Source organism: Echeneis naucrates, chromosome 9 (assembly GCF_900963305.1).
Source record: "Echeneis naucrates chromosome 9, fEcheNa1.1, whole genome shotgun sequence".
NCBI lineage: Eukaryota > Metazoa > Chordata > Actinopteri > Carangiformes > Echeneidae > Echeneis > Echeneis naucrates.
In genome coordinates, this window is record NC_042519.1 from 12,747,889 (window position 1) to 12,775,462 (window position 27,574).

The 27,574-nt window shown below is 40.6% G+C and overlaps 1 protein-coding gene across 2 annotated transcripts in view; it reads left to right on the top strand.

Annotated features, from left to right (window-relative positions):
- unc5ca (unc-5 netrin receptor Ca) overlaps positions 1–26,910 on the top strand; it is a 167,902-nt gene extending 140,992 nt beyond the window's left edge. For both annotated transcript variants that reach the window (XM_029510806.1, XM_029510807.1), the window contains 10 exons: positions 5,806–5,997; positions 10,803–11,020; positions 12,203–12,338; positions 12,968–13,055; positions 15,336–15,504; positions 17,657–17,890; positions 19,886–20,035; positions 20,259–20,423; positions 22,473–22,651; positions 24,618–26,910. In XM_029510806.1, coding sequence (XP_029366666.1) covers positions 5,806–5,997; positions 10,803–11,020; positions 12,203–12,338; positions 12,968–13,055; positions 15,336–15,504; positions 17,657–17,890; positions 19,886–20,035; positions 20,259–20,423; positions 22,473–22,651; positions 24,618–24,780 — 1,694 coding nt within the window. In that variant the 3' untranslated portion in view covers positions 24,781–26,910. The remainder of the gene's footprint in view (positions 1–5,805; positions 5,998–10,802; positions 11,021–12,202; positions 12,339–12,967; positions 13,056–15,335; positions 15,505–17,656; positions 17,891–19,885; positions 20,036–20,258; positions 20,424–22,472; positions 22,652–24,617) is intronic.
- Positions 26,911–27,574: the final 664 nt, after the last annotated feature.

Consider the following 27,574-nt stretch of genomic DNA (forward strand, 5'->3'; position numbering starts at 1 on the left):
CATTATGGTCACGCTGTCCTTGCTGCAGACGGCTGCATAAGTATGCACAATACAGTGTTGTCACAGGAGGTCTCGTGTATGAAGCTGAATACCTTACCATCAAAAAGCAAATGAGAAAACAGTAGTGTCACGATTTGTTTGCTCTCTTTCCTAAGAATGTGACATAGCTGTTTGTGTTAGTTATAGACCTGCTTAGCTTGAGGGGATGAAAAGGGTGGGAGGAACATAGCAGAACCATAGATTGGTGTGGAGGGAGACTGCTACTATTTTATGATTCATATTTGTGGCCAGCAGCCATTGAAAGAGGTCGTAATGCCCCTTTCAGTTACATTGAAAGGCTTGTTTTCAGCCTGTTCATTAAGGAGTAACAGTTGCACTATATTACACGGTTGTTGCACAATGCATGAGATCTGACAACTTCATAGTCAAAGAAATACACCTTCTGGCTTTAGCAACTCTGTGGTGTCAACAACCATCAAGTTTTTCTCGCTTCAGTCCACAGAGGTGATAAGCAAAGACACATTTACAAATGAGCACTCACTTTCTCTTTCCTGCTATCTTCCATTCATCCCTGCCAGTTACATAGACCCGATGTATCTGCCAGGAGTGCAGTATGGGTGGCGTTTGCATGTTTGTGCCAAGAAAGATCAAAAAGGCAGTTGAATGAGTTTCAAGTAGTGATTGTCCAGAGCTCTGCTTTGGATGCAGATCACAGAAAAGATAGAGACAAGCTAAGCTGAGTTATCCCTGTTTCCTCCTCCTTTAAATCCTCTCTGTGGCAGATTGGATAGACTCAGAAAGTGACAGAAAAGCTCAGCCAATCAATAGACAGCAATCCATGCTGACTGAGGGTGAGCCAGTGCTTCTGCTCTCCTAGCTCGAGTTTGTAATCAACTGAATGTGCGATAGATAACGCATGTGCATTTCTTTTTCTTAATAAAGTTGAGGCAATTATCTCAATGACAACAATCTCAATTAGCAATGACACAGTGTGGCACAGCATCATTCAGTTCACACGTAAATGTAGGCGCACAAGCTCACTCATTCAATTGGACTGTATGCTCCAAGCAAACTGAATTTGGCAAGTGCGCAGTGAACACTGGCAAAATCTTTTCAGTTTTCCAGTGGAAAACCATTTGGCACTGATCACACGTGTACTGTAGGCACGACCCAAACACGAAAATCAATCTAGTTCTAGTAAGGTAAACGTGCAAAACTAGGACAAATTGCAATGAATTCTTGCCATGAAAAGAAGTGTTCACGTTGTGGTATACGTTCATTGTGTGTGTGTGTGTGTGTGTGTTTGTTTTATCTATGTTGATGTGAAATGTTTGTGCGTCTGTGTGAGTCCTGACCTTTAGAGCAGATCATACTATAGAAAGTTGACACGGACAGGAACATGTGTCTCTCTCCTCCTCAGTGATTTATCATTTATTCAATATGTTTCTTGTGTGTCCAGTCAGAGGTTCACATTTTTAATCTAAGTCTAATTTATCACAGCGTGCAGGTGAGTGCCCCAGACATGAAACTGCTTGTCAGCCAAGAGGGAGGACAAGCACAAAAGATTGTTGACTTCTGGGAAAAATTTTATATGGATGTGTCTGTTTATGCGTTCATCATGAGTGTCAGTGCCTGCATGAGTGCTCCTAAAAATGAACATAGGTGTGTGCCTATCAGTACTTAGTCAGCGTGGGCCCCTTCCTCATTCTATCACTGCAGATTTTGTCATTCTGGCTTCACAGAGCAGACCCTCAGGCTGCAAACAGAGGTCCAAAGACATTATTCATTCATACGAATTTGGTCAAAAGTGCACACCCACATTCAGTCTGTTTTTCAGCCTCCATCCTTTTAGAAAATACAGCCCCGTGCTGTTAGGCTGACAGACAATAAAAGAACATAAGAATTTAAATATAGTCAGTTTTCAACCAAAGGAGTGCTTTGGCTTTCACATAGAAGTACAATGAAATGAAAGACCAAAGAGCAAGACACCTACAGAATTCAAAAAGGGCTCCACTGCTTGGTCACTTTCTTCTTGTTTCTAACGTTGTTGTTGCTGTTTCACATTTCTCTGTCTTTGAATGGTAGAAGTGGGAATAGGATCAATCAATCAAAGAAAATGTACGACTTAGAAATAATGAAGAGTGTACTACACAATAAAATGCCAAGGAATTAATAGTAATTAATGAATGAGTTAAATGAGTTGAGTGCAACATCCTTTAGCCTGCAGTCCTTCCATTGTACAGATTTCAATAAAGATAAACAATCATGTATGACATTGTTGATTTCACTACTGAAACACAATTTGTAAACAAATGTGCTAAGAAAATAAGACATTTGGTATGTAGCTGTCATATGTTGGTTAGTCAGGTAGAAACTCCAATGGGACATGTTGTTTCCTTCATCTTTCAATCAAACCAATGGACGGAGAGAGAGAAAGAGACAGTGGGAGTTGGAGAGAAAGGTGTGAGGTGTGGAGGAAGGGAGGGATCTGAAAGAGATTGGATTTAAACTAATGGACTGTGAAGGAGGGATTTTTAAGTCCACTGGTACAAATCACATGACATGCAGTACACGCGGCACATATATGGAGAACTCATGGAGGCCATAGCCAAGTTAACTTATCCCAGAGTGTCCCCAAACACTCGGCAGGAAAACGGGATTGCACAAAGCAAAATTTCCTATTTTATACAGCTGCTCGGCATCCGTAATGTTCTGAAGTTAGACCTTCAAGTTGAAGCAAAGACAAGATAAAGATTCCCTTTATAGATGAGGATGATGATGATGATGATCATAATTAAGATCAGGGAGTTAAGAGGATTATCCAATTCTATTCCCCCATGGCAAGTGCAAGGACCTTGATAACAGGGAAACTTTGTGCAGCAGTGTAGTTAGGGCATTAGGGAATTTACAGCGCTTGTTTCAACAGCATCAAAAGTAAGAGACAGAATCAGTCCTGGTTAAACTTTGAAGATGTAAAGGTGGTGAACTTAGATTGAGTTTGCTGTAAGTGAAGAGTCGATGTTTGGCAGCAACTTCATCGTAACTTCCCAGGTTCAAACGTAATGATTTTGTACTTGTCTGTGACCAGCTGTCCAGCCCTGCACTCCCAGCGCTTCACATCCTCGCCTTTAAGACGCTACACCCACCAAGTATACAGCCTCTTTTCAGCAGTCAAAATAAAAGGTCATCCGTAGTTTGCGTAGTGTAATGTTATATCATCTCCTTTGTGCTTATTCTCTCCATAATTACATTTCAGACATTGTTGAAGCTATATTTTCCAAGTATTACTCCACAAGCATGGACCACAGAAATATTACAACTTAATTTTTCTGTTCTTTGGAAAAGGCGTCCAGAGGCATTAGGTTCATCACTCTGAGACTGACAGTTAAAGCTGACATGTTCTGCAAATGCTTTGCTATGGACATGCTCAGTTCCCTGCGGACACCAGCAGTGGCTCACAGCTCCCTCAAGTGGTAAATGAGCAACTAACGTCATCACAAGTGACCTCTCCTCTGTCAGTGTGTGTCTGAGTGTATCACGCTGGGGCACATGTGAGTACGAATGTTTGTGAGCTTCATCAAAGGATTCCCCTTGTGCATAATCAGCTTCATGCTTCCTGAACTTGTTCTGATGACACAACAGCATATCCTCCAGCAAACGACTCGGGGTGTTTGCAGCTAAAAGGCCGTTATCTGCCTTACAACTTTGAGGGCGGATTAAAAGGAGCATTGCTATACTTTTCTGCCATTTTTGTAATAGCTGCAGACTAATCCCCGCCTCCTAGTTACAGAGGACATGATTATTCAAGGAGTGCTTTAAGTGCGAGTGTACTGGGGAAAGTTTCACAGGCGCTTTCATTTTAAATATGTAGGCTTGTGGTTTTTTTGTTTTGTTTTTTTTTTTTTTGTTGCTTTGAAGTTCAAATGCATTTCTCCTTTTTTTGCTCCGTTTTCCTCTGCTTTCCTGTTATCACCCTCTCCCTCTTCCTTTCCTCTCCTGATTTATTGTGCCTTGCATGTTTCCTTTCATCCTTGCTGCTTCCTTATTCTCTTTTTGATAAAATTATTTTATTCTCTTTTTTACAGCCACCTTTCCCCCTCTGTTCTCCTGGTATCTTATCCGTCTGTCTGCTCCTTTCCTCTCTCTTCTTTTTCTGCGTGCACCTCCTTTTTTTTTTATATTCCTCAAGTTGGCTTTCCTTCCTATTATTTCCTCATCTTTCTTCACCTCTGCTCCTGACGTGTCCCCCCTCATCCTTTCCTCATTTCCTCTGTGTATCCCATCCACATCACCCATCACTTAAAACTTCCTTAGCCCCTTCCTTTGTTATAAAATATGGATAATGAATGACAATTTCACCATTCTTCCCACTCAAGCACCATTGAAGTCTCTGATGGATTGAAAAAAAAAAAATATTAGGACCCTTGTAAAATAATTAACAGTCTTATTAAATTTTAAGAGTTGGTACCATTCTGCTTTTTATTAAAGATGTCTGCCTCTTTTCACAGCTGTCTAGACAAATTATCACCTTACATAAGCTGGAGGGCCGTTTAAAAATTTCATTTGAAATGGAGCCTACAGAGATTGTCCCAGAGTGTGGTAGGTGGTCTAACGGAGTGGTGAAATTTCAGAGCACAAGTTAGGAATGACAAAGAGCCATATGAAGTTTGTCTGAACTCATGCCATTCATTTAGCCTTACGTAAGGTAACGTTGCTGTATTCTCTGCTGTTACGTAACAGCAGCCACAGTATTAGCTCCATATCCTGTGTTGACTTTTAAAGATCAAGCCCCCTGAACTGACACTAAACATGACATATCTGTAGTTCACTGTAATCTGCCAAATATTTACTACCTGACAATGACAGACCCCAGTCAGAGTGTCCTGCATTCCTGTGTTGATCATGTTTCCTGCATCATCCAGACTGTTTCTGCTTGAGTTGTTAATATGTTTACTGACAAACGGCCCATACATTTATGGCTGTACTATCATTTTCTAACTTCTCTTATCATGGAAGTTTCATTCCTACAAATGCCTGCACGTGTATAATGTGCGCAGTAATGTAACTGATCTCATAACAGAGCTAGAAGAACACATTTTTGTGGTCTAGCTGCTCATCAAAGATATGAAGATTATCCTCAATGCTCATGTACAAACATCCCGACATGCCAGCCACGGTCAACAGGGCAGGTCCACAAAAATAATAGAAACTGTAGATAAGACTGGTAGTCAAGCTAGCTGACAGAAGCATCAGATCCTTTTTGGGACAGAGCGAGGGGCGTTTTCAGGATTTGGAAAGATCAGGGGCTGAGTCAAGAACATCAGGGCTGGGCTGTGTGCACGCTTTAAATTTAGCCTGGTTTAACATGTCGTATGCTTACTGAATAGTTCTTCACCTTTTGGTCTTATTTTGTTTTTTACTTCTTTTCTTTTCTCTTCTATTTTCGGGCCGAGGTCAGAAACCTTAACCATGGAGTGAAGATTTGGTCTTTTTTTTAGGCAATGCTGATGAGTTAAAAACACTCGGGTCTAAAGCCCCAGAGGTCCTGGGCTAACTATGCACCGGGACAGAGAGCTGTCCTAACCTGTTATATTGTTTCTGTCACTGATGTAACTGTTTATATATATATATATATATATATAAACAGTTACATCATATATATATATATATATATATATATATATATATAGATATATATATATATCTATATATATATATATATATATTTCCCTTCAGAAAACATTTTGGGAAAATTTGGCTGAAATAATATCTGTCTGTTTACTGTTATGTCTCTGTCCCCTCTAGCTGCTCCAAGTACAGATGATGTGGCACTGTACGTGGGCATTGTCATCGCAGTGATTATGTGCCTGGTCATCTCAGTCATCGTGGCGCTCTTTGTCTACCGCAAAACACACCGTGACTTCGACTCAGTCATCATTGACACCTCAGCACTGAATGGAGGTTTCCAGTCCGTCAATATTAAAACAGCCAGATCAGGTAAGGAATGTGGAAATTACGTTTTGTTCAAAATGGCAAGAATTTTCAAGTACAACACTGAAAGATGATTAAAGAAAAACTCAACATGAGGATGAAAATTTGAGTTTAACTGCCATCTCTGGTTGACCTTTTGAAGCCTGTTGCACCTGAAATAGCCACCAGATTGCCACTCTCTCTTATGGCAGGACTCAGGTTACAATCATTGTAATGCAGAAAGAAATACACGAATGCCACAGCATCTGTCTTTAGTTACAGTATCAACTTATAGTCATCATAGTTACAGTGACAAAAATTTATATAGGGCACAATTTGTGATACAAATGCGGGTTGAAGCACTTTTATTCCCGTAATCAAGTTGTCTGTTTATATTTTGGGTCTTCTCAAATTTGACAACATATGAAAAAACAGTTGACGCATTAGTCATTACACAATTAAAGTCAATGCAATACTTATCAAGAACCAGTATTTTAAACATCAGAGCCATTTCTGATACTACCATTGGAATCTTCTTCACTATTGAAGTCTTAAATTGCAGTATAACATTATGTGCACAACAGCAGATTAGTAGGTCACCGTGGAGAGATCTATGGACAGACACAGAGATTTATAGGTGGACAGTTGTGAACACATGCGGTCTTCCTTTGGAGGAAACGATGACCTGCTCTGTCCACTTTGAGGTTTTGATGCCAGTGTTGTTTTGTTTCTTCCTTCTGCCTTTGACTGTCGGTTTTTGCCAGTTTAGACTATTCTTAGCTCAATAATTTCCTCCATCAAAAAGTTTCTCTTTGCCATTCTTTCTTTCCCCACCTGCTTACCTGCACATTCAGGTCAATCACATTTCCTGTGTATCAGCAACCTCCTCTCGTTGTCTCCGTCTCTGTGTCTCTGTCTTTCCCAAGCTCTGTCTCCATCTCACCCGTCACAGTGACTCGTACTGCAACAGACACTCCCTCCTTGTTTGTCTTCCTGTTTAAGTGCAGACAGTCATTCACTTTCCACTGTCTGGATGGTAATTTCTCCCTCCCTGTTTTGGAAAATTAATAAAGAACAAAAAGCACATACTCACAGACACACTTATAATATACAAGCGCGTGCATTTAATAGCTTACAGGAAATGCCAGGATTGGGCAAGGAATTAGTACAAATCAGGGCTCAGTCTTGATGCCATTTCTGTTTATCAAATAGATGAGAAAAATCACTTTGCTTCAAAAAAAAAAAAAAAAATCCCCAAGAAATCAACCACATATATTCAACCATATAGTCACTTCCTAAAAATAGAAATGCAAGAAATGACATCTACACACAGGTTTCCCGTTTAACTAGTTGGGTGACATCTACAAACCCCATGTCCCTGCACCCTGAAAAACCTCTGACAGGACACTGAAATAGTTCAGTGTGTTTATGTGGTCATTCGTAGATGGGCCATTAATAATAATAATTCATATCATGGCATACAGTAAAAATAAACAGAGGTCAGAGAGTGTGCAGTGTAAATTATTCCACAGCAAGTGTGTATGTGCATGCATTTGTGTGTGTCTGTGTGTTACTACAAGGGTGAATGTCTGTCTGAGTGGATGTTGGGTTATTTTATCAGTAAAGTATTAGGATGCTTGTCACTCTGCGCTGAGGGACCATCTCCAATTACTATTAATGAAGAATTATGTCCCCGCGATCTCTGTTTGACTCTTGCTCTCTCTCCCGCTCTCTCCCTCTCCCTCTCTCGCTCTCTCTCTCCCTCTGACACACACACACACACACACAGTTTGGCTTTCCATTAGCTGTTAATTAAATTTCAGCAGGGATGATTTGGCAGGAATACCCACTGGCTTTAAGGGTAAACAGCCTGGTGATAGAGAGAGGAAGGGAGTGATAGGTGAGAGGTGTGTGTGTGTGTGTGTGTGTGTGTGTGTGTGTGTGTGTGTGTGTGTGTGTGTGTGTGTAGTGGGGGCAGGTTAAGTGGAGGGGAGTGATAATGAGTGATTTTCAAATTAGAGTGGATGGGTTCTTGGAGGAAACATCAGGATTTCAGGCTCAACAGCCGAAAAATAAAAAAAATAAAGGAGACTGGATGGTCCTCAGCAGGTAAGAGGCTTTCTTCTGATCTCAGTACAGATTAAGTCGTCTGTGTTTGTTTCATTGATCTTCTGGTGAAGAGTTGATACCATCTGTTGTTTTTAAGCCCTGTAAGTAAATTCTGGTGTGGCGAAATAGCTCTTTTAGAGCCTCTTGGGCCGCATTAGCTTGATTCATTTTGAAACTTAAATCCTTTTGTACAATTTGCTGTTTGTTTTTTAAACGCAGTATGTTGTTATCATGATTGTTGGTATTAGTATTGGTATCATTACATTTTTGCCTTGGCCTAATTACCACAAAGGAAATGAGGCCAACATCCTGGCAGATATGAGAAAATTAAATTCGATTTATTGTCATTGAAGCATTTCCAATAAGTTCATTCCACATTTATAGATACTTTATCACAAGAATGTGTTAGAGTTTCCTGCAACATGAATATTTACTCTCAAGTAGAATTCATTAAACCCACATCAGTATTTAATTCAGTGAAGAGTATCTCGAGAGAATGATTGCTAAAGCCAGAAAAGAGCTGGTTTCATTTCCTTCTGAAAACATGCTGCAGACCAGCCTACCTGAATACTCCGTGCACATGGATTACCATACCTTACCGAAGAAGAATCCCATGTTCCCACTGTGGCCTCTTGGCTTTCACTAACCTTTTTATGATGGACACAGAAGGGAATCTCAGAAGGACTTTCCAGTTCATCCTTACTGACGTGTAATTTCCATCTACTAGATGTGTGTTGTGTACATGTGGGTGCACAACAGCGTACATGTTATTGGTATGCAAGACATGTTTTTGCTATTCTGAGCACTCACGGTGCCCATGTTTTACATTTCAGATGTTTTTTTAACTTCTAAAATGCTTGCATGGATATGTGTGTGTGTGTGTGTGCGTGTGTGTGTTGATGAAAAGTATCATGATCACAGGACTACAGACATCAGCTGTGACATCTGCAGCACAAAATTTCAGGCTCTAACGGAGAATCCCTCCGTTGACTTAATTCGTATCTGAACCCAACAATGAATTGTTTTATTTTCTCCCCACTGATTATTTTCTTCAAAGCAGCAGCATTTCATATTAAATAAAGTGTTGTGTTTAAACAATGCAGTGGGTCTGGAAAGTCACCACTAGTCTCTGGTAGCTAATGGTAGTTACCTCAATACTGGTGACGCTGACTTCAAGGCTTTTGAACTTCTGTGCAGCAGTTGCACTGCATTTTAATGACGATGGCTTTTGTGCCTGTACTGTGGTAGCCGTTCAGAAAGATTCCTCATCAGCATACTGACAAGTCAACGGGTAACCCAAACAAACCAGTATTAACAAACCAGCTTTACAGTACAGATGAACTTATGGTAACACAAAACAGGAATGCTGAAATAAAAATACCCAATTATATAAATGAGTAAATATAAAAATTAAAATATCTTCACCATCTTCAGAGTAAAACACAAACATGTGGTCTTCAAGTTGACAGTGAAAAGATTAAATAAGTTAGTTGGGTCTTTATGTCTAAGACATATCAATTGAGAAGGAAGATGGAATTGTTGGAGTTTGATAGAGTTTAGAGTCAAAACCTGAAAATGACTGACGATTTTCAGTTGTTGGCAGCCGACTGTCGGTCTTCAGCTTATAGAGGAGATCTGGAGGTGGGCGGTTTAAAAATGTAATCTGGTGCTAATCCATGCAGAGATATGAAAACAAGTATAACAATCTTAAAGGCGATCTGTACTTCACTGATAACCAGCGAGGGAAGGTCAGCAGAAGTGAGATGTGTTCTCTTTTCCTGCTACCAGTAAGAGTCTCACTGCTGCATTCATAATTCGCTGCAGCCAACAGACTGATTCCTCCACAGCTGATTCAATCCTTCAAACCATTCATTCTACACATACTGGTTCCTCGTTCTATTCAAATTAGAGCACATAACTCATTATCCACATGTATTTGATATTTTTGATATGTGAGTAAAATACTGTTTAGAGAACTGGATATGCAGGGGAACACATCAGCATTCAAGTGGTTCAATGGTAACGATTGTTACTGTCAGTGATCGCATGGCGTTTGAACGTGCGCAGCAGGTTTTGTCAGTTGGTATTGAATCCTGACACACTTAGCATTTTACGAAAAAGACAGTAATGTGATTAAAGTGCAGCAACCTCTCTGATTCTGTGGGTGAAGTAAGAGTTGCTGACAAGTTTGAATAGCTTGAAGCGCAGCGTTGAGCCATCCTGCTGGCAGAAACAGAGGGAGGCCAAATGAGGAACATGATGGCTTTCATAATCTACAGATTAATGTATGAACTAATTAAAACTTTCTAATCACAAATATCTAAGGGATGAAGTATAGGCATCACATTCAAAATCTGCACACACTTTCACCTCCGATACTCGCTTGCTTTCTGCTTCCTCTCTCCCCCTCCCATCGTTTCTTCCTGTGTGCAGGATCCATGACCAGTTCTTGATCCAGGTCGTGGCCCTGTGTACTGCAGTGTATCATACCAGACTGATACCTTATCAGCAGCCCTGCCTACCCCATCTTACTCCCCTTATTCATGCTCATTGATCTCACTACAAGGTTTGCACATCTGTCCTGAAGTGCAGCCATGCATTTCATACTGCTGAGGATATATAGAATGTAGCTGTAGCTTTTAGCTGAGCACACATCAGATTATTTCTCTGCCCTTCATTGACCATTTTCTTTTCTCTCTTCATCTATCATGTTATTCCTCCAGCTGATCTACTGACAGCTCCTCCTGACTTAACAAATGCCGCTGCCATGTATCGTGGTCCAGTGTACGCCCTCCATGATGTGTCAGATAAAATCCCAATGACCAACTCCCCTCTCCTGGACCCTCTTCCTAATTTGAAGATCAAAGTGTACAACTCCTCAGGCCTGGTTACACCGCAGGATGACCTCGGAGGAGACTTCACATCCAAACTGTCCCCTAAGGTAAAGTATCCTGACTGCCTATGTCTTTCCTCCACCTTTATTTTAAAATATTGTGTGTGAACACAGAAGGATTTGTGAGTATTGCTTCCTGAAGTGTGAGTTTACACTACACTGCAGGAGCTCAGAGAAATACTAAAAACAGTAGCTGTGTATTCCCAGTCACATAAATACAAAACCAAACACCATTAGTATACATGCGGCTCAGTGCCCCAGTTTCCTCTCTCTGCTCTGTAAACTACATGGCATGCATACCAGAGTCAGCTGTCACAAATACAAGATGAAACTGCCCTGTTTCACAGCTCCTGTCCTCGGGCTACACGAGCCAAAACTATCTTTTATAATGGCTGCTTTTTAATTGTGCCCATTTTGAAGAGCTGCTGTGTCTGTGACTGACCTTGCCTCGTTAATTTGAAGATTTTTCTTTTCTTTTTTACGGTACAATTTTCCTTTTTAGCTGGGTGTCTGTCCTTCAAGCTAATTTTGGTTAGGTTTTTGTCTTGTTGGAGCAAACCGCTGAATGTTAAGTCCTGTTTTACCATCTCACAGTGGACATTTTGATGAAGAAATGCAAAGAAGGGTCATATTTTACCACTTAGCCTAAGGTGGTTTCATAGGCCTATTGTAAATACTGCCTTTTTCTCAGAGCCTGCCAGTTGAGCCCTGTGGCAGCACTCTCAGGCAAATGCAGATCTTCCCCAGAGTGGATACCCCCCCCCCCCCCAAAAAAAAAAAAAAACACACACAGAAAACTTTGATCAATGCAGCAAAACTGAATTGCAGGTAGTTCATATCAGGCAGGTCTTGTTTTCATAACTTCTCCCCAGTGATTGTCTATAGATCTATATTTTTTCAGCCAACTTACACTTAATATTCAAGGTTGTGCACAGTAGTATAGACGCTCTGTGGGGAAAGGTGAAAGGTAACTCACTAATGTAAAATTTAGCTTCAGTGAACCTTTTTAACTGCAGTGCTATAGAAAAATGTCAATCTCAAATTCTACAAAAGAATTATATAAGAGAAAAATGTCTCTAGAGCAATTTAACATTGCTCAGCCAAATCAGACCTTGACTCAACACTAAGTTTCAATTCCCTGATAATCTGAGTCTGTGCTGATCAGCATGTGTTATCTTATGCTATTTTTCTTTTTTCTCATCACCCTCACTACTGCGTTTTGATTCGTAGGTCACTCAGTCTCTGTTGGATAACAGTGACACCATGAACCTGCGTAACCACAGCCTAGCCCGAACACGAGACCCCTCCTGCACAGCTCACGGGTCCTTCAACAACCAGGGAGGACACCTCATTGTCCCGAACTCTGGTAAATAAAAAAAAGGATTCTGCAAACACCTAACAACTAAACATACATGTGGTTGATGTCATGCGATTTTGCAGTAGCCAGTAAGAGTTCCTCTGTATTGGACTGTAGATCCAAGACATTTTTATTTTTCCCATATTTAAATGAACAAATAATAATTAATCATATAACATTTACTGCTGATGATATTAAGAATAAAATGAAACACAATTAATATCACTTTTGTGGAATGAGAATTATAACAGATATGAACTAAAATATGATCACATGTTTAGTAAGTGCCTTGGAACTACTGCATGGTCCACGTACTAAACAAAACAGCCTTGAGATGTCCAAAAAAAGAAACTTTCACTCAACTTATCTTAGGACTAAAAGCAGTATGAATGATGTAACCCTCAGATACGACGCTGCTCTCAGAAGCTGTAAAGCATCGAAGCACAGTTCTCCTGATGTATTTAAGTGAGGATTTTATATAGGTAGCTTTTAGAAATTATTATTCAATTATTAATTATAATGATAAAGTGCTAATATGTTTCATCTTCTATAATTCACTTGTGCATGGTGAAATTAATAAATCCAGTGCTGAAAATCATTTCTGCCGCCATCTTTCCTCCTCCTCCGTCCTCCTTCAGGTGTGAGTTTGTTGGTTCCAGCCGGTGCTGTTCCTCCGGGTCGGGTGTACGAGATGTATGTGACGGTGCACAGGAAGGACAGCTTGAGGTAAACTTTGTCTTTCTGTTTTTTTCTGTTCTCTCTATTTTTCCTTCTTTTCTTTCTGTCTTTCTTTCTCTTGTTTTTGTTCCCATGTCTTTTTCGTGGGCAGCAGGTTCTCACACCTGTTGTGTGGTTGCAGAGGGGACATTTTTGCAGTGTGATATGGCTTTTGGATGCACCGACAGGGACAAATTATTATTTCTTATAGTGTTTGGTTTATCCATACGCACCTTCTTTCGGTGCTTCATGCGTCAGAGGTCTGTTAATGCCAGAATTAAAATTCCTTAGAAGCAAAGTTAAGGGAATGTTTCACATATTAATTATAGCTGACTTAGCATAATAATGAGCAGGGATACACAGAGTTTACATACTTGACCAATGTTTCCCAGTTTGTAAAAAATGTGCAACTCATCAGAAGATGAATTAAACTTATATTGCAACCAACCGATTTTTCTTTATGTTATAGAGCCAATAACCCAACACTGAGCTTTTTCAAGCATATGCAAAGAGATCACTGTTTCCACAGTAACTAACAGATAAGTGGCTATTTTTGGGATTTCGAAATCCTGTTACATGTACTATAATCCCTCACTCTCGACCCATGTGCATGATTAAGGTTGAGCTGTCAGTAAGCGTGAGTATGCTGTAAGACCAAAACATGAACTTCCAAATGACAAGGGAAATAAGAACATATTTTATATATTCATTCTTGTAATTATTTTAAAGAAAAGTATACAAAATCAGTGCACGGCATGTCCTCGTGGTTTGTTCCACCTTATCGCTGTCTCTCACAGGTGTTTTTCCTGCCCGTCCGTCCTCTCACTCCTTTCCCCTCCACCACAGCTAAATCGTTCAGAGCAGGCACAAATGACAAATTTAAAATACATCTGTAGAACTGAACATCTTCTCACTCAGAGTGATGCCGATAGTTTTATTTGCCCAGTTTTTCCAGATGCCTGTCTCCAATTCCAGCGCAGTGAAAGTGAATCAAGTTTGGTTTTTGTTGACAGCAGCAATGCTCTCAATCAGCAATGCCAACAAATGTTTTTTAATAGTTTACCACCGACAAGCTGCATCTCTGACTGAGCCTTAATACACTCGTCACAGTTTGGATCATGTTTTTTACCGCAAACATCCACTCCAAGTTCCCCTCAATCAACAACAGTCAATAAGAATTCACCCCCCAGCTCCTTCATTCAACTCATCCAATAGCTGGCAAGAAAATGTCACATGATGAAATTGACTTACCTCAGGAACACTGGACAAGCAGGATGCATGTGATTTAGCTCATTAAACTGCATGCTTTCACACATAAACACACTTTACACATTTATTGTTCTATTTATAAAAGATAAAAGATACATAACATTGCAAATCAATACCACTATAATTCATTAAGAGCTGGCCCTTGCGTTGGATAAATCAAAGACTACTGTAGCAGTTTTAGTTGTACTGTTTTTATCGGGTAGCGTCTCCTACCCAGTGTGAACCCTTCAGGAGTCAATAATGAGCTCCAGCAGTTGAATCAATAATGCTGCTCAGGATTAGTGCCCCCCTGACATAAGATGGGCTGGGAGAAAAAAATCACTTAAAATTTAGATCCATTTCCTTCATCTTTATGGGCTCTCTCTCAGTCAATGGACATTTTTTGCAATATGAGGGAAGAAAATGATGGGATAATAGATCGCATGGGAGAACACAGCCAGTCCATTTCCTTACGTTTGTTTGTTTTGGGTCTTTTTTGCCCATAAAGTATTGTTTAAGGATGTGGTTTTTCTTTTCAATTTCCAAATGATGGTGTGCTAATAGATACATATGGAGGTCTCTGTGCATAATCTCACATTTATTCTCAGTGGGAAGGCCCTGAAATATTCTGCTGCTTATGTTCTGCTGTGAAACGCAGGTGAATCTGTGACCAGTAGTCATTTATTTTTTGCCCATGAGCTGTGAACTACTGACTCCAGCTGAGGCCCGTCTGAAGCCCTGCTGACTACACTAACGAAGCTCTAATTTAATCTGCGCTGCTCTGATCTGTTTTGTTCTCTGATTCTGTCATCTGCTGTAAGCTTGTCTGGCCTGTTCCACTGTAACAGTCCACCTGTCTTTTTTATTATGCCAGCCGGTTTTCTGTATATGAACATTATGGCTAAATAGCACAGACTGTAAGTGAAATCAATGCATGTTTCAGCAGTTGAAGTTTAGACTAACTGGTAGTCAGCAGTGCAGCCCTCCTGCAGTTCCTTTTCTAAAGAATCATTTCACTTCAGTGTTATCTGTCTTTTCCAGACCCCCAGTAGAGGACATCCAGACCGTGCTGAGCCCCGTGGTGAGTTGTGGACCTCCAGGAGCTCTGCTGACCAGACCAGTGATCCTCACCATCCACCACTGTGCTGACAACGTCCAGGAAGACTGGCTCATACAGCTGAAGAACCAGCTGGCCATGGGAGAGTGGGAGGTGAGTGGTGTGCAGCGCCCTTTGTGTTTGAATTTGAATTCCAGCGGTCTGACCAAAAACAGTTTTTACACGTGTGTTCACCTGCACACAGAGATCAGCAGATTGTAAACAGTCATATGCACATACATACATCATGGACTTAACCATGAGGAGGAGCACATGCAGGGAGGGAAAGCTAAAGAAAGAAAATGAGTGAATTTTTGGTAGAAATAAAGCGCATACAGGCGAGTAGACAAGTAGAAGGTTGACAACTCCTATCACAAGCAATTTGTTATGCTCCTGCCATCTTCCACTTCTCTCATCTTTCTCCTTATATTTCTCTCCTTCCTTTTTTCTACCCTTCTCTCTCGCCCTCCTCCCGTGTCTCTCAGCAGGAAGTCTCTACCTCAGCAATCTGTTATTTGGTGTGTGTGTGTGTGTGTGTGTGTGTGTGTGTGTGTGTGTGTGTGTGTGTGTGTGTGTGTGTGTGTGTGTGTGTGTGTGTGTGTGTGTGTGTGTGTGTGTGTGTGTGTGAAACTGTGGACATGTGCATCTATGTCTAGCTTGGTGTCTGTATGTGTGTGCACGCACGCGTGTGTATTCTTTAGTGTGGGTGTGGGTGATAAGACTCTTGCAGCATCACTGTGTCTACATGGCCCCCGTATGCTGTCTTCTGTTCCTTATCACAGCTCAACACAATGTTTCTGCACAATTAGCCATGCATAAGAGTGTGTGTGTGTGTGTGTGTGTGTGTGTGTGTGAAAGAGAGAAATGCACAGAAGGGGCTGGGTGCAGACTGGGTAAAGACGAGAAAAATGGAAAGTGGAATTTCATCAGGAAGTCGATTTGTTTTTCTCTTATTTCAGTAGAACATCCATTTCCCTTCAGAAAGTTTTCCTCAGCACGGGGAGGAGATGGTAATTGAATTCCCCTCACATCAGAAGGGAGCAGCCATGGTTGTGATTACCAGTAATAACAGATTCATGCCATATTGCTTTCCTACCCCTTTCTATTGATTTAGCGCATCTGTAGGAACACAACTGAGGGAACTCTGATTCCCAACTCAATATTTACATGGCACAGTCGCATACAGAGCACGCGACATCCACACCATAATGTGACAGACAACGCACAATTACTGCGGTCATACACACAGGCATTGAAATGTGCGCAGCTAATTGCAGATTCAGTGGTCATATGAAAGGAATGCAGCGAGCCTGTTCCTCAATCCAAAGGAGCCATATGGATTTGCTATAATTCCAGTTGACAGAGAGCGCTGGGAATGATACGAACAACAGCCAGATAATCACAGGAGGATTGAACACAGTTCACAGGCAACTGTTTGGAACAAGTGGCATCATTCCCTTAATTTACTAACAGAATTATGATTTACTTTCATAAGTCACAATCATGTACAGCTAGACATGCATTCCAATTTCAATTTGGTGTCGTGTCATGAATACATTCACAATCTGGTGAATTTAACACCCTGTTCCATGTTTTCGAGGACAAATTACCACACTAACAGAAATAAAGAATAAATGTATATACAGATAGCACACCTCTTCATACATTAGTGCTACTATTGCATCAGAACACACCTATTTAAAGCAACAGAGATTTGTGTCAGGTAGAAAACACAGGCTTGCTTACACAGGAACTGTTTGCATTAGAGGTAACTGCTCAACAGGCAGGTTCATTTGTGTTATGTTAACACAGAAAAGGGCTTAATGTCTGTGAATTCTCAAATAAAGCTGCTCTTCAAATAAAGGACAGGTTTTAACAACAGTGATATGTACACACAAATAAAATAAAGGCTGGTCTCAAATAGGAAAAAAAAGGATTTTAGCTGGCTCTGTAAATTCAGAATAATCTGTCCTTCCACAGTTACTCTGCTAGAACAGGAACAAACTCACTAAAGTGGTCCAGGTGTCCATGTTAATGAAACCTTTAGGCTGGAAGTGTTGACTTTTGTTTCAACAGCTGATGATATTTACTCACGATGCAGTCAGTATTCAGTAAATCCCTGTATCAGCCTTCAGTTGAGATGAGTTACACGGCAAAACCATCCTCCGATATCTGAGGACGTACCAACTGTCAGCCACCCGTCATGGACGCAGCGTGACACTGAGAGTCAAAGAACTGTGTGACTTTATGTGTGTAATTCCTGCAGGATGTGGTTGTCGTGGGAGAGGAAAACTTCACCACCCCCTGCTACGTGCAGATGGACTCAGAGGCCTGTCACATCCTAACAGAGACACTGGCGACCTACTGCCTGGTGGGCCAATCGATGGGCAAGGCAGCCGCCAAGAGGCTCAAACTGGCTGTTTTTGGACCCATCTCCTGCACAACGTTGGACTATCACATCAGGGTGTACTGTCTGGATGACACACAGGATGCACTGAAGGTAAACTATTGAAACTAAAAACTCAAACCCAATGATTATTTGGTTTAGGTGATTTTCAGTCCATTGGATTAATATGTGCTGAACTTTCTGGCATCTTGAATGACAGTGCAGGTAAGAAAGAGTGATGTGATATTTCAGGCTGAGTGGTGCTCTTTAGTCCTGTGAGGCATTTTGTTCTCTCTTCAACCCCCAACACTAAAACTCCTCCCTGAAAATTTGCATTTGAAATAAAATATTTTACATCTTGAATAGAAGTGATTGTCTGGAGTCATAAAAAGAGTTTCTTCACCTCTAGTCTTCTGGAAATGAGCCAAGCGGCTGTAAACAAAACAGGGTCAAGCAATGTCAAAATAGCGACAGTTTAGAATTCAAACAAATTCAAAGCACTGGAGGGACCATCTGATATGGAAGATTAACACTGGTAATTTATGCATGCAATGATAAATCAAGTGTCAGTTCGGCACGCAGCCACACAGGCTCACACAAACGTCAGCGCATACCTAGTTTTCACATTTCAAGCAACTGCGGCTTGAAACCAAAGTTGAGGGGTGAACTTTTTAATGATGGAGCCTGTGTAGTATAATTGATCGGTTGGTGTTTCAAAGAGGAAGTCTCTGCTGTGTGTATAGAGGCGCGCTGCCACGTAGGAAGAGGATGGGAAGGAGGATTTGATTGTTGTGAGAAGGTTGTAGGAGGCATCAGAAGTCACAGTGATAACTTATTCCATCAGAAAAAAGCTCTGCGTGTGTGTGTTTGAGTGTGTGGGTGTTTTGTTCATTTTAAGCATATGCACTTCAAGAGCATGTAAATATGTTGATGTTATCACTGTGTGTTTATCATTATGCATGCTGGTTTGTCCGTAGAGTGCAGATACTTCCTTTGTGCTCTTATGGTGTAGGCTCAGTTGATATACAGGAGTAAATTTGAAAAGGATGCGTGGAAACCCCCGCAGGATTGTGTGTGCGATGTTTTATTGAAACAACTGCAGCACGGCAAAGTAAACTGAAGTGCTGCCTTTAATTTACCAAATGGACAAAGACATCACACGGACAATATCAATTTTACATTAAGTGCCTTTTCCCCATTGGTTGAAAACGGAGATATTAAATTAAAATGATGGGCCTTTGTTATGCGTATCACCTCTCTGAGTGTGTCCTCACTAAGGCGCTGCATAGAGTATAAAGTATGCACACAAGGACACAAGTCTAATTGTTGCCTTGATATTTTAGCAAAAATAGACGTGGCAATGAAAAGGAAAAAACATTCTGCGAAATCCTAACTGGTCAGAATTGTGTTTACTTCTGTGATCTTCTTAAGAAGATCCATTGAAGTTGTCTTTTAAATCCACAGTAACACAAGTCATTTCATTTTCCCTTCATTCCCTTCTAAAATGAAAGTCATGCTTCATTTCCCCAATGTCACATCAGCAGGACTTTGACCAGAGGTGCGTGATTAATCAAAGTTGACTATCTATTTATTTTTTGGATTACTGAGCATCATCTTCTCTCCCAGATCTCCTGACAACCTCATGAACATTTTCACATTACTGCACTATTGTACCATAATCCACTACAAATATTTCTAATATTTCTGTTGGTGCGTATATGTATATATATTTCCTTTGTTATTTTTTTTTAATTTCTTTCTGTCTTTCCCTTGTCCAAAACAGAAACACCAGAATCTAATTCCTGGTATGTTTACACATACCTGGCAATAAAACTATTTCTGATTTCTGATTTTCTAAATGTCGCTGGTTCAGCTTTGCTAAAATCCAGGGAAGACTGAGCAATGTGATGATATCTCATTGAAAACAGTGTTTCTTAGTTCTGTGTAGCTGCTACATGGAAACATTAAAATATTCAAGACAGCGTCATATGGAGTGATTATGACAGATAAATTAAAGGCTTTCTACCATCCAAAGCTGTTTGTCAAATAAAAGGCTCAGCTAAGAAGAAGTGATCTGACAGTTATTGTTTTTGCGTGGATTTGGTGCAGGAGGTTCTGCAGATGGAGACCCAGATGGGAGGGAAGCTTCTGGACGAGCCAAAGACTCTAAACTTTAAAGACAGCACACACAATCTGAGACTGTCCATCCATGACGTACCACATACACACTGGAAGAGCAAGCTCATCGCAAAGTATCAGGTGAGACTGATGTAAATACACATGCACATTAACAAACGGTGTGGAAAATCTTCACACGGACACACAAAACACATTTTTAGTACGACTTTAGTCTGTCTTTAGCCAAACGGGCTGTGTGTCAATTCACATTCTTACTCAAGCTGACAATTCATGTGAAAAAAGAACATGAAAAAAGTACACACACTTGTTCTTTGCATGAACATGCATGATTGTGCTGCTGCAGGAGATCCCGTTCTACCAGGTGTGGAGCAGCAGTCAGAGGACTCTTCACTGCACCTTCACCCTGGAGAGACTGAGCTCAGCCACCACAGAGCTCAGCTGCAAACTGTGTGTGCGGCAGGTGGAGGGAGAGGGACAGATCTTTCAGCTCAGCAACACTTTGGAGGAGGTATGACTGTACTCATTGACATTCACCCGGCCACACAGGTGCACTGTACTGCATTTTGCACGAGGGCAACTTTAACTCACTTTAGTGGAGCACAGGATGGAATTCAATACACACATTTACACAGAGAGAGGAGGCGGCTTCCTTCACCATCCTTCTGCTTACTTCTAAATTCTGGCACTGAAGGTCCTTAAGTCACCAAGTTTTGCGTCAGTCAGGTTCCTGCTGTGGTTCTGTGACTCTGTTCAATCATTCATACTGAGGCTAGAGGTCACATAACACGAGCGGAATAAGTCATCTTTGATTTCGCTGGGCCATGTAACCGCAAAGTCACCAAATGTGTCTGTGGCCCACGTGTGAATGGTTTTGGTCGAAGGTCAGGCAGTCCTCTTGGAATGTCACTGCTTTGAATTCTCCCATGGCGTTCATGGATGATAGTGTTGCACTTTAGTTTTTTAACCCTGGGTTGACTTGATAAACTGAAAAAACTTCTTTCTTTTTTTTTTACTGCAGATAAAGAAACTGTTGTAACAGCAATGTGTTATTTTGTGCTGGTCCAGTACTGGGCAACCTGAGAAATTATGAAAACAGAGGTCTGAATTTTAGAAAAAAATGTGACTAGTGGACCTTTAAGTTGCTTCTTAGCAATTTTGAATAGTTTTAAGGTAAAGGTGCTAATGTTAGCCCTAACCCTAACCCTAACCCTGATCATCAGAAGGTAAACGTTAGTGTTTGTTCTCCGCCTTGCCTCTTTTCCGTTTTCTATTTGTCTCCATCATCTTTGCATAATTTTTGTGTCATGCGGTGAGGCCCACAATTATATGAATAAAAAAAAAAGATTACATACATTCTTGGCTTATATTCAGCTCATCAGTGTTTTCAGGTAAATGAGTAACAGAGACACAGTTTCTAAACTTTATCAAAACACTTTTTGGACTAAAGGACATTGAACATATGAACAAGTAGCATCCTCTGCTTTAGATGTCAACTGAAGAGGCAGCTACATTTGCTCACGACAGTGAACTGAAAAAAATGCCACAGTTTTAATGAGCAGGCAAATCCTCTGTCGCTTTTGCTATCATGTTCACTGTGGGCATGGCATTTGTACCAATTTTTATTCGCAACATGGCTGTAATGTCTATATCCAGCTGAAGAAGCTGTTAAGATTTGCTTCGGTGACCTTTCTCGTGTTGTTATTAAACTGTCAGAGGTGCAAAATCACCCAATGAAAAGTCCCGTTGTGTATTTCTCCCACTCGGCCTATTATGACTTTTTCGAACACAGGCAGGCCACAACACAGAATAATTTTTTTTAAGTGTTAGTTCTAAATCCATTTTACCTAGGCCTTGCCTTGCAATAGTCTTTGTCTTGCGAAATAATCAAGTGGGATGTTTGGCATGTATGCTAATTAGAGCTGAAAAACTAAAACAATATTCAGAGAGTTCCTGTTGGTACTGCATTGAATAAAACAGTGCAAACCCTCAATCATCCAGCAGTGTTGAACATGATGAAGAATGGAAAATAAAGCAGATTTGAAACATTTATCATTGCTACAGAGATGTCTCTTTGCATCAGTCATTCACTCTCCAGCCGCAGAGAGCTTTCGGCTGTAAACTGGGGCTAAGTAGACGCTGTAAATAGTAATCATTCACATCAACAGTGGCAGTTGTTGTTTCCCTCTGCCAAGCTACATTCATTAGACGGCTGCCTCCTTTCAGCCAGGAGTGGCAGATTAATGGGATGAAGACTTAGAAAGCAACAGAGATCAACAGTGAGAGGGGGCAGATCTTTGTGTTCATTTCACTCTTGTATTAATTAGGAGACTCATGTGTAATTGGTCCAACTGAACACTAGAAGCAGGACAACGAGGGGACATTTGCCAAAAGGACAGACATATAGATGTATCTGAAGTAGAAGTATGATGAATTCCTACCTTTGTAGCACAGAGTTTACAGATGCAGCCCTGCTCTCTGGTGTCTTTAGTACAGATAACAAAAGAATACACAGAAACCTTGGATTAAGCAACTGACCACCTTCTCTCTGTCTTCCCAGGATGTCCAATGCATAGACACATCCCTGATGGACCCTGCCAGTAATATCACCACCTTAGTGGGGCCTAATGCCTTCCGCATTCCTTTATCCATCAGACAGAAGCTGTGTGGCAGTCTGGACGCGCCACAGACCAGAGGCAACGACTGGAGGATGCTGGCCCACAAGCTAAACCTTGACAGGTGACGATACTGTTTGATTACTTATTTCCTTTTTTGCTTCCCATAGATGTTTGTCCTGGTTTAGAAATATTAAATTAGAAAGGTTTGCCTCAAACAGGGCAGCAGACTGTCAGGGTTCACTTGTGTGTAAAATATTTATGACTCAAAATCTAATTTTGCAGAGTAAAGTAAGTTATGTTTTTATCATATTGCCTATTTCATCTCCTTGGAATTCACAAATGCAAAAGCACATACAAATACCAAGGAGGTGTGATTACATTGATAACTGTTGTTCATTATAGTGGCGCACAAACATACACCTGCTCAACACAAAGCAGTATTTTTGAACCTTTGTTCAAAATGCAGCATCGCCAGACTCCGTGCACCTAAAGAGTAAGGATGTAATTTTCCATTTGCATCTGACTCAAAAGATAACATCCTTAATATCTGTATCCCTGGTGCGTCTCGATGATTCAGTCAGGAGGTTCATTTAGTAGCAGCTAGCTGAGCAGAGGCAGATATTGAGAGGATAATTGGGCTCAAGTGCACCTCGTTGTCCCATCAGGCAGCCAGCTCACGATGCAGGTCTGTTAATATGGGCACAGAATATTCCTGATCAGCGGGTGGAAAAAAAAATTACAGTAAGGAAGATCGTTGTTTACTTCCACATTTTGACTAAAAGCTACTCTTCAAAGGGAGCATGATGAAATGGAAATACCGTTTTATCCTTCCTGCTTTTGTGACTGCCACATCATGTCTATTTGACTTCAAAGTATGACTCATGCTTAGGCGTCACAGCCATCACTCCTCACACAACTCCCACAAATGGTATAAAATGCACACACAGACACACAAAAAAGGTAGGTCGCAGCTTTTGGGTTCACGTAACAGCAGGATAGGCCTTATCGCATTCTTAAGTCAGATGGAGTCTGACACGGAAAGAAGCGAGAAGGAAAGAAGCAAACAAAGTAAGAAGGGAAGAGATGAAAATGTCTTTATTAACTATGTACAATAAGAGAAGGAAGCATGGAACAAGAATTAAATGTGCTGGAGGGAAAACAGGCTGAAAGGAGCATGAGTGTGGTTGTGTTTAAACAGTATCACAGTGTGCCAACAGCCCAATCACAGGATTTACACGGGAACAGAAAGTCCCATTTTTAAACCCCATGAGACTCCCATTTGATGGTTTTTCCACTTTGAAGCAACGTTGTGATCTTTGTCACAGATGGCTCACTGTTAGACTTTTACTGCCACCATTGTGTCCTTGACTTTCGAAGGCTGTAATTCTTCCTGTTACAATGGAAATGAATCTCTCTGTGCAGTTGCTGCCGTATTTTTGCCGTTGAAATGCAATTTTGCTGAAAATAAGATACTGGCAAAATTTTTTGGGAAAAAAAAAGAAGTTATCTGCCACATTTCATTCAGTCTAAAGTCCTTCACTCATTCTATTTCATGTTGCATTCAACTCCTTTAAATGAGGCCTAGGTTAATAGTCAGGAAAGCAGTAAAGTAAAAAATCCTTTAGATTTACTTTCCAAAAGGATCATTTCACCATCGCACTGCAGATATTGTTGAATAGTTCCTGTTCTCTGGTTATTGAAAAGTTACGAATGAAGATGAGTGAGGAGTATCACATCACAGAAATTCGCCTCTCAAGCCAAAAAGGGTTTTGTCTGAAAGGTTTTCAAGGTGATTATGTCATCACATGAGTGCTCGAGCTTTCCAATCAAACTGCCAGCTCCCTGTTAACATATCTGGTACTGTGTAATATATCTTGAGTTCTTTTTGTTTTCTTTATTTGAAGTTATAAAGAAACTTTTCTGTGTGTCGAAACTCTCTCTTGTATCTTTGTGAACCATGAAGTTTTTGACTTTATATTGATGTCTGATTAATTTTACCTCAGATGCAGGATACTGTTTGGTGCAGCCTTCAGTGGAGTGTGTGTGGTTTACTTTATCTCTCTATCTTTATTCCCCGATTCCTGCAGATACCTGAACTACTTTGCCACCAAGTCAAGTCCGACAGGTGTGATCCTGGATCTCTGGGAGGCCCAGCACTTTCCCGACGGGGATCTCAATGAACTGGCCGCTGTGCTGGAAGAGATGGGTCGCCATGACGGCAACCTTGCCTCCATGACAACAGAACATTGACATAGCAAAGTGGTTATGAGACAATGACTGAAGTTTGGAGACGATTATACGTGAATTCTCTGCGGTTGATGCTGCAGCAAGGGCAAAGAAATTATTTGGATGTGAGCAAAAGTTGTTGCCATGGTGATTGAGTACCAGTTAAATACCATGGTAATGGTGGCGACACGGTAACAGACAGGCAGGAGGCGCTGGAGCTGGTGCTGGAAGTCTATGTGTATCTTTATGTGTGTATTTGCGCATTTTTGCAGTGTTGTGTGCGACCCGAGGAGAGATAACCCTACCTACCACACAAACAGTCTATCAGGAACAACAAAACAGACACGCCTAAAAAAAGAAAAGAAAAAAAAAGACCTTGTCTAGTGTGACACTAGTTGTCCTTTTGCTGTTACTTTATACTGAACAAAGACAAGCAAAGAAAAGAAAAAATAGAAGAAACTGAGGTACCGACCTTGAAAACCTCTCAAGGAAAGGAACAGAATCATAAAGGGAGTGAAGCTAAACTGATTAGAGAGGAGTGGGAGAAGGTAGATTGAGGAAAGAGAGTGAGTGAGTTAGAGGCTCTTTAGTAAGATGAGAGTAAACAGAGAGAAGCTAAACTGATTACAAAAGGAAGGAAGATGCAAACATAAAGTGATGGAAGAAGCAGCAGATGATCAAGTGAAAGGACAGGATGGAAAATAGATAATGGGAGAGTGGAGATGAAGAAGAGATCCCACTCCTCACCGGTGAGCCTTGGCTGTACGTGTTTGCTGGTACAGTTTGTTGTCTTTATATCGTTTCCTAGGAAACGCTCTATGTATTCTGCTGTCCATATGTGTGGATCATTTCCTGCTATAATAGTTTTCGCTACACAGTGACTGTCAATCAATGGACCTGACCAGAAACAAGCCAGTGATGTTTAAATCAGTGTTAGAGTAAACATTGAGGTTGTGACTTTCTTCTAAAATTTATGAAGATATTAAATCATCCTGGTCACAGGAAATCCATAAGTTCCAGGTCAAAAACAGCGCAATCCACTGTCGAGTTTCCTTTAACTGGTGCATCTAATTTCCTTAGAAAGGTCGGTCCAAAGAGGATTACATCCCTGATGGACGTTGTTTGCCTCATTCAGTACAGTGTGGTTGTGATGGATTTGTTAAAGTGTCTGTTTTCAGATGCAGTCAAGATTGCACTTATGATAAACTGATAAACAAGGCAAAGATGCAGACTGTTAATCACTGTACGCTACATCAAAGTATACAGTACAGAAATATTTGTTTTATAGGCTTCAGCAATTTTAGAAAAAAAGTGTTTCTTCAGAAAAAAAAAAAAAAAAAAAAAACATTTAACTTTTCTGCACTGCTGTGTCCATAAAGGGTGGATCGGTGAATTCCAGCTATCACTACCATGTTCTGTGTAACCACAACATCACATCCAGGAGTCTCTCACGTGTAGATAGCTGGGCTTGTTTCTGGACAGCATCCAACTCAGAAAAAAGAGAGAAGAGGCAAAAAGTGAATAAGAGGTAAAAACATAATATACCAATATACCGTTATATACCAAGTACCATAGTGTTACCTGATAGTGAATTAAATACAGCTGATATCATTCATTAGCGCTAAATGTATCCATATATCCTGATTTTCTCAATAATTTTTTAATTTACTAAAATAGCCTACGTATATATATATTTCTCTCATATTTTCGGTGTTGTATCATTACAAGATGTCAGTTACCTGCCATCAGGCCACGTGCGAGTTCATCTGTGATCACCATGACTCTGCTGGTCACTAGCACCATCCAGTGGCCTTTCAAATATAGCAGCATTTACACTTATTTTTTCTTTTTCTCTTCTTTTTTTTCCGTGGGAAAAGTGTAAATACATGATTATCATGTGACCTTGTATTACCATAATAGTTTCGTTCTGTGATCATTGTTGTTATTTACTCTTTCTTTCGTCTTTTTTGTTGGCCATTTAATGTTTTTACAGATGTGACCTGATTTGGGAATCAGTAACATATCAGTTAGTTGCCGTTTTACTCAAACAATTTCCTGTCAGCAACTAACATTGCAACTCACGATGTCTTTGTTAAAAAAAAAAAAAAAAAAAGTTGTCTATTAAGAGCTAAAAATGAAGAAAGGGGGCAGATGTAAAGTGAAGTGTAATATATTTGTGTTTGCAGAAGAACACTGTCAACTAAGGCTGGCTGTGAAATGTATGCATTGACCCCAAACTGGAAAGGTGCAACTTCAGTACGCAAGCCTTGAGTGGGAAAAACAGCCTTATTTTTAGTGGCTTTTGAAACACTGGTGCCCCCGGAGACAATAACAGCATGTTCATGTGGTTCAGGAAACACATGCAAAATATTAAAAACCTGGAGTTTAGATATTTCTGCTCTGGATTATGGAGAGCCATATGAAACTGAACAGCAGGTATACAGAGGAGATACTGAGGAGGATACTGTAAAGAAAAACAAATGGGCGGAATGCTGCGTTAACACCGGTACAAAAGGTCAGACGTTTACCAAACTATGACAGGTTTGATGTAGTGGCTGTCCACACAGTTGGAAACCTTGGACCATTGATTTTTTTCTTTTCTTTTCCCTGCACATTGATTTTTATTTTTTTTTATCCTGCTTTGTCAGTCTGAAACGTGCAAGTTAAAAATCACACCTCTTGTACCGGTGCTAAACTAGACGAGGTGCACACAGTCGTCAGGGTGTGTTTTTATTTTGGGCCGTTATGAACCAAATCAGAAAAAGGTGTATGGGTAAATGACAGAATGGATGTCTTGTTTTCAGATGTGAGGGAATCA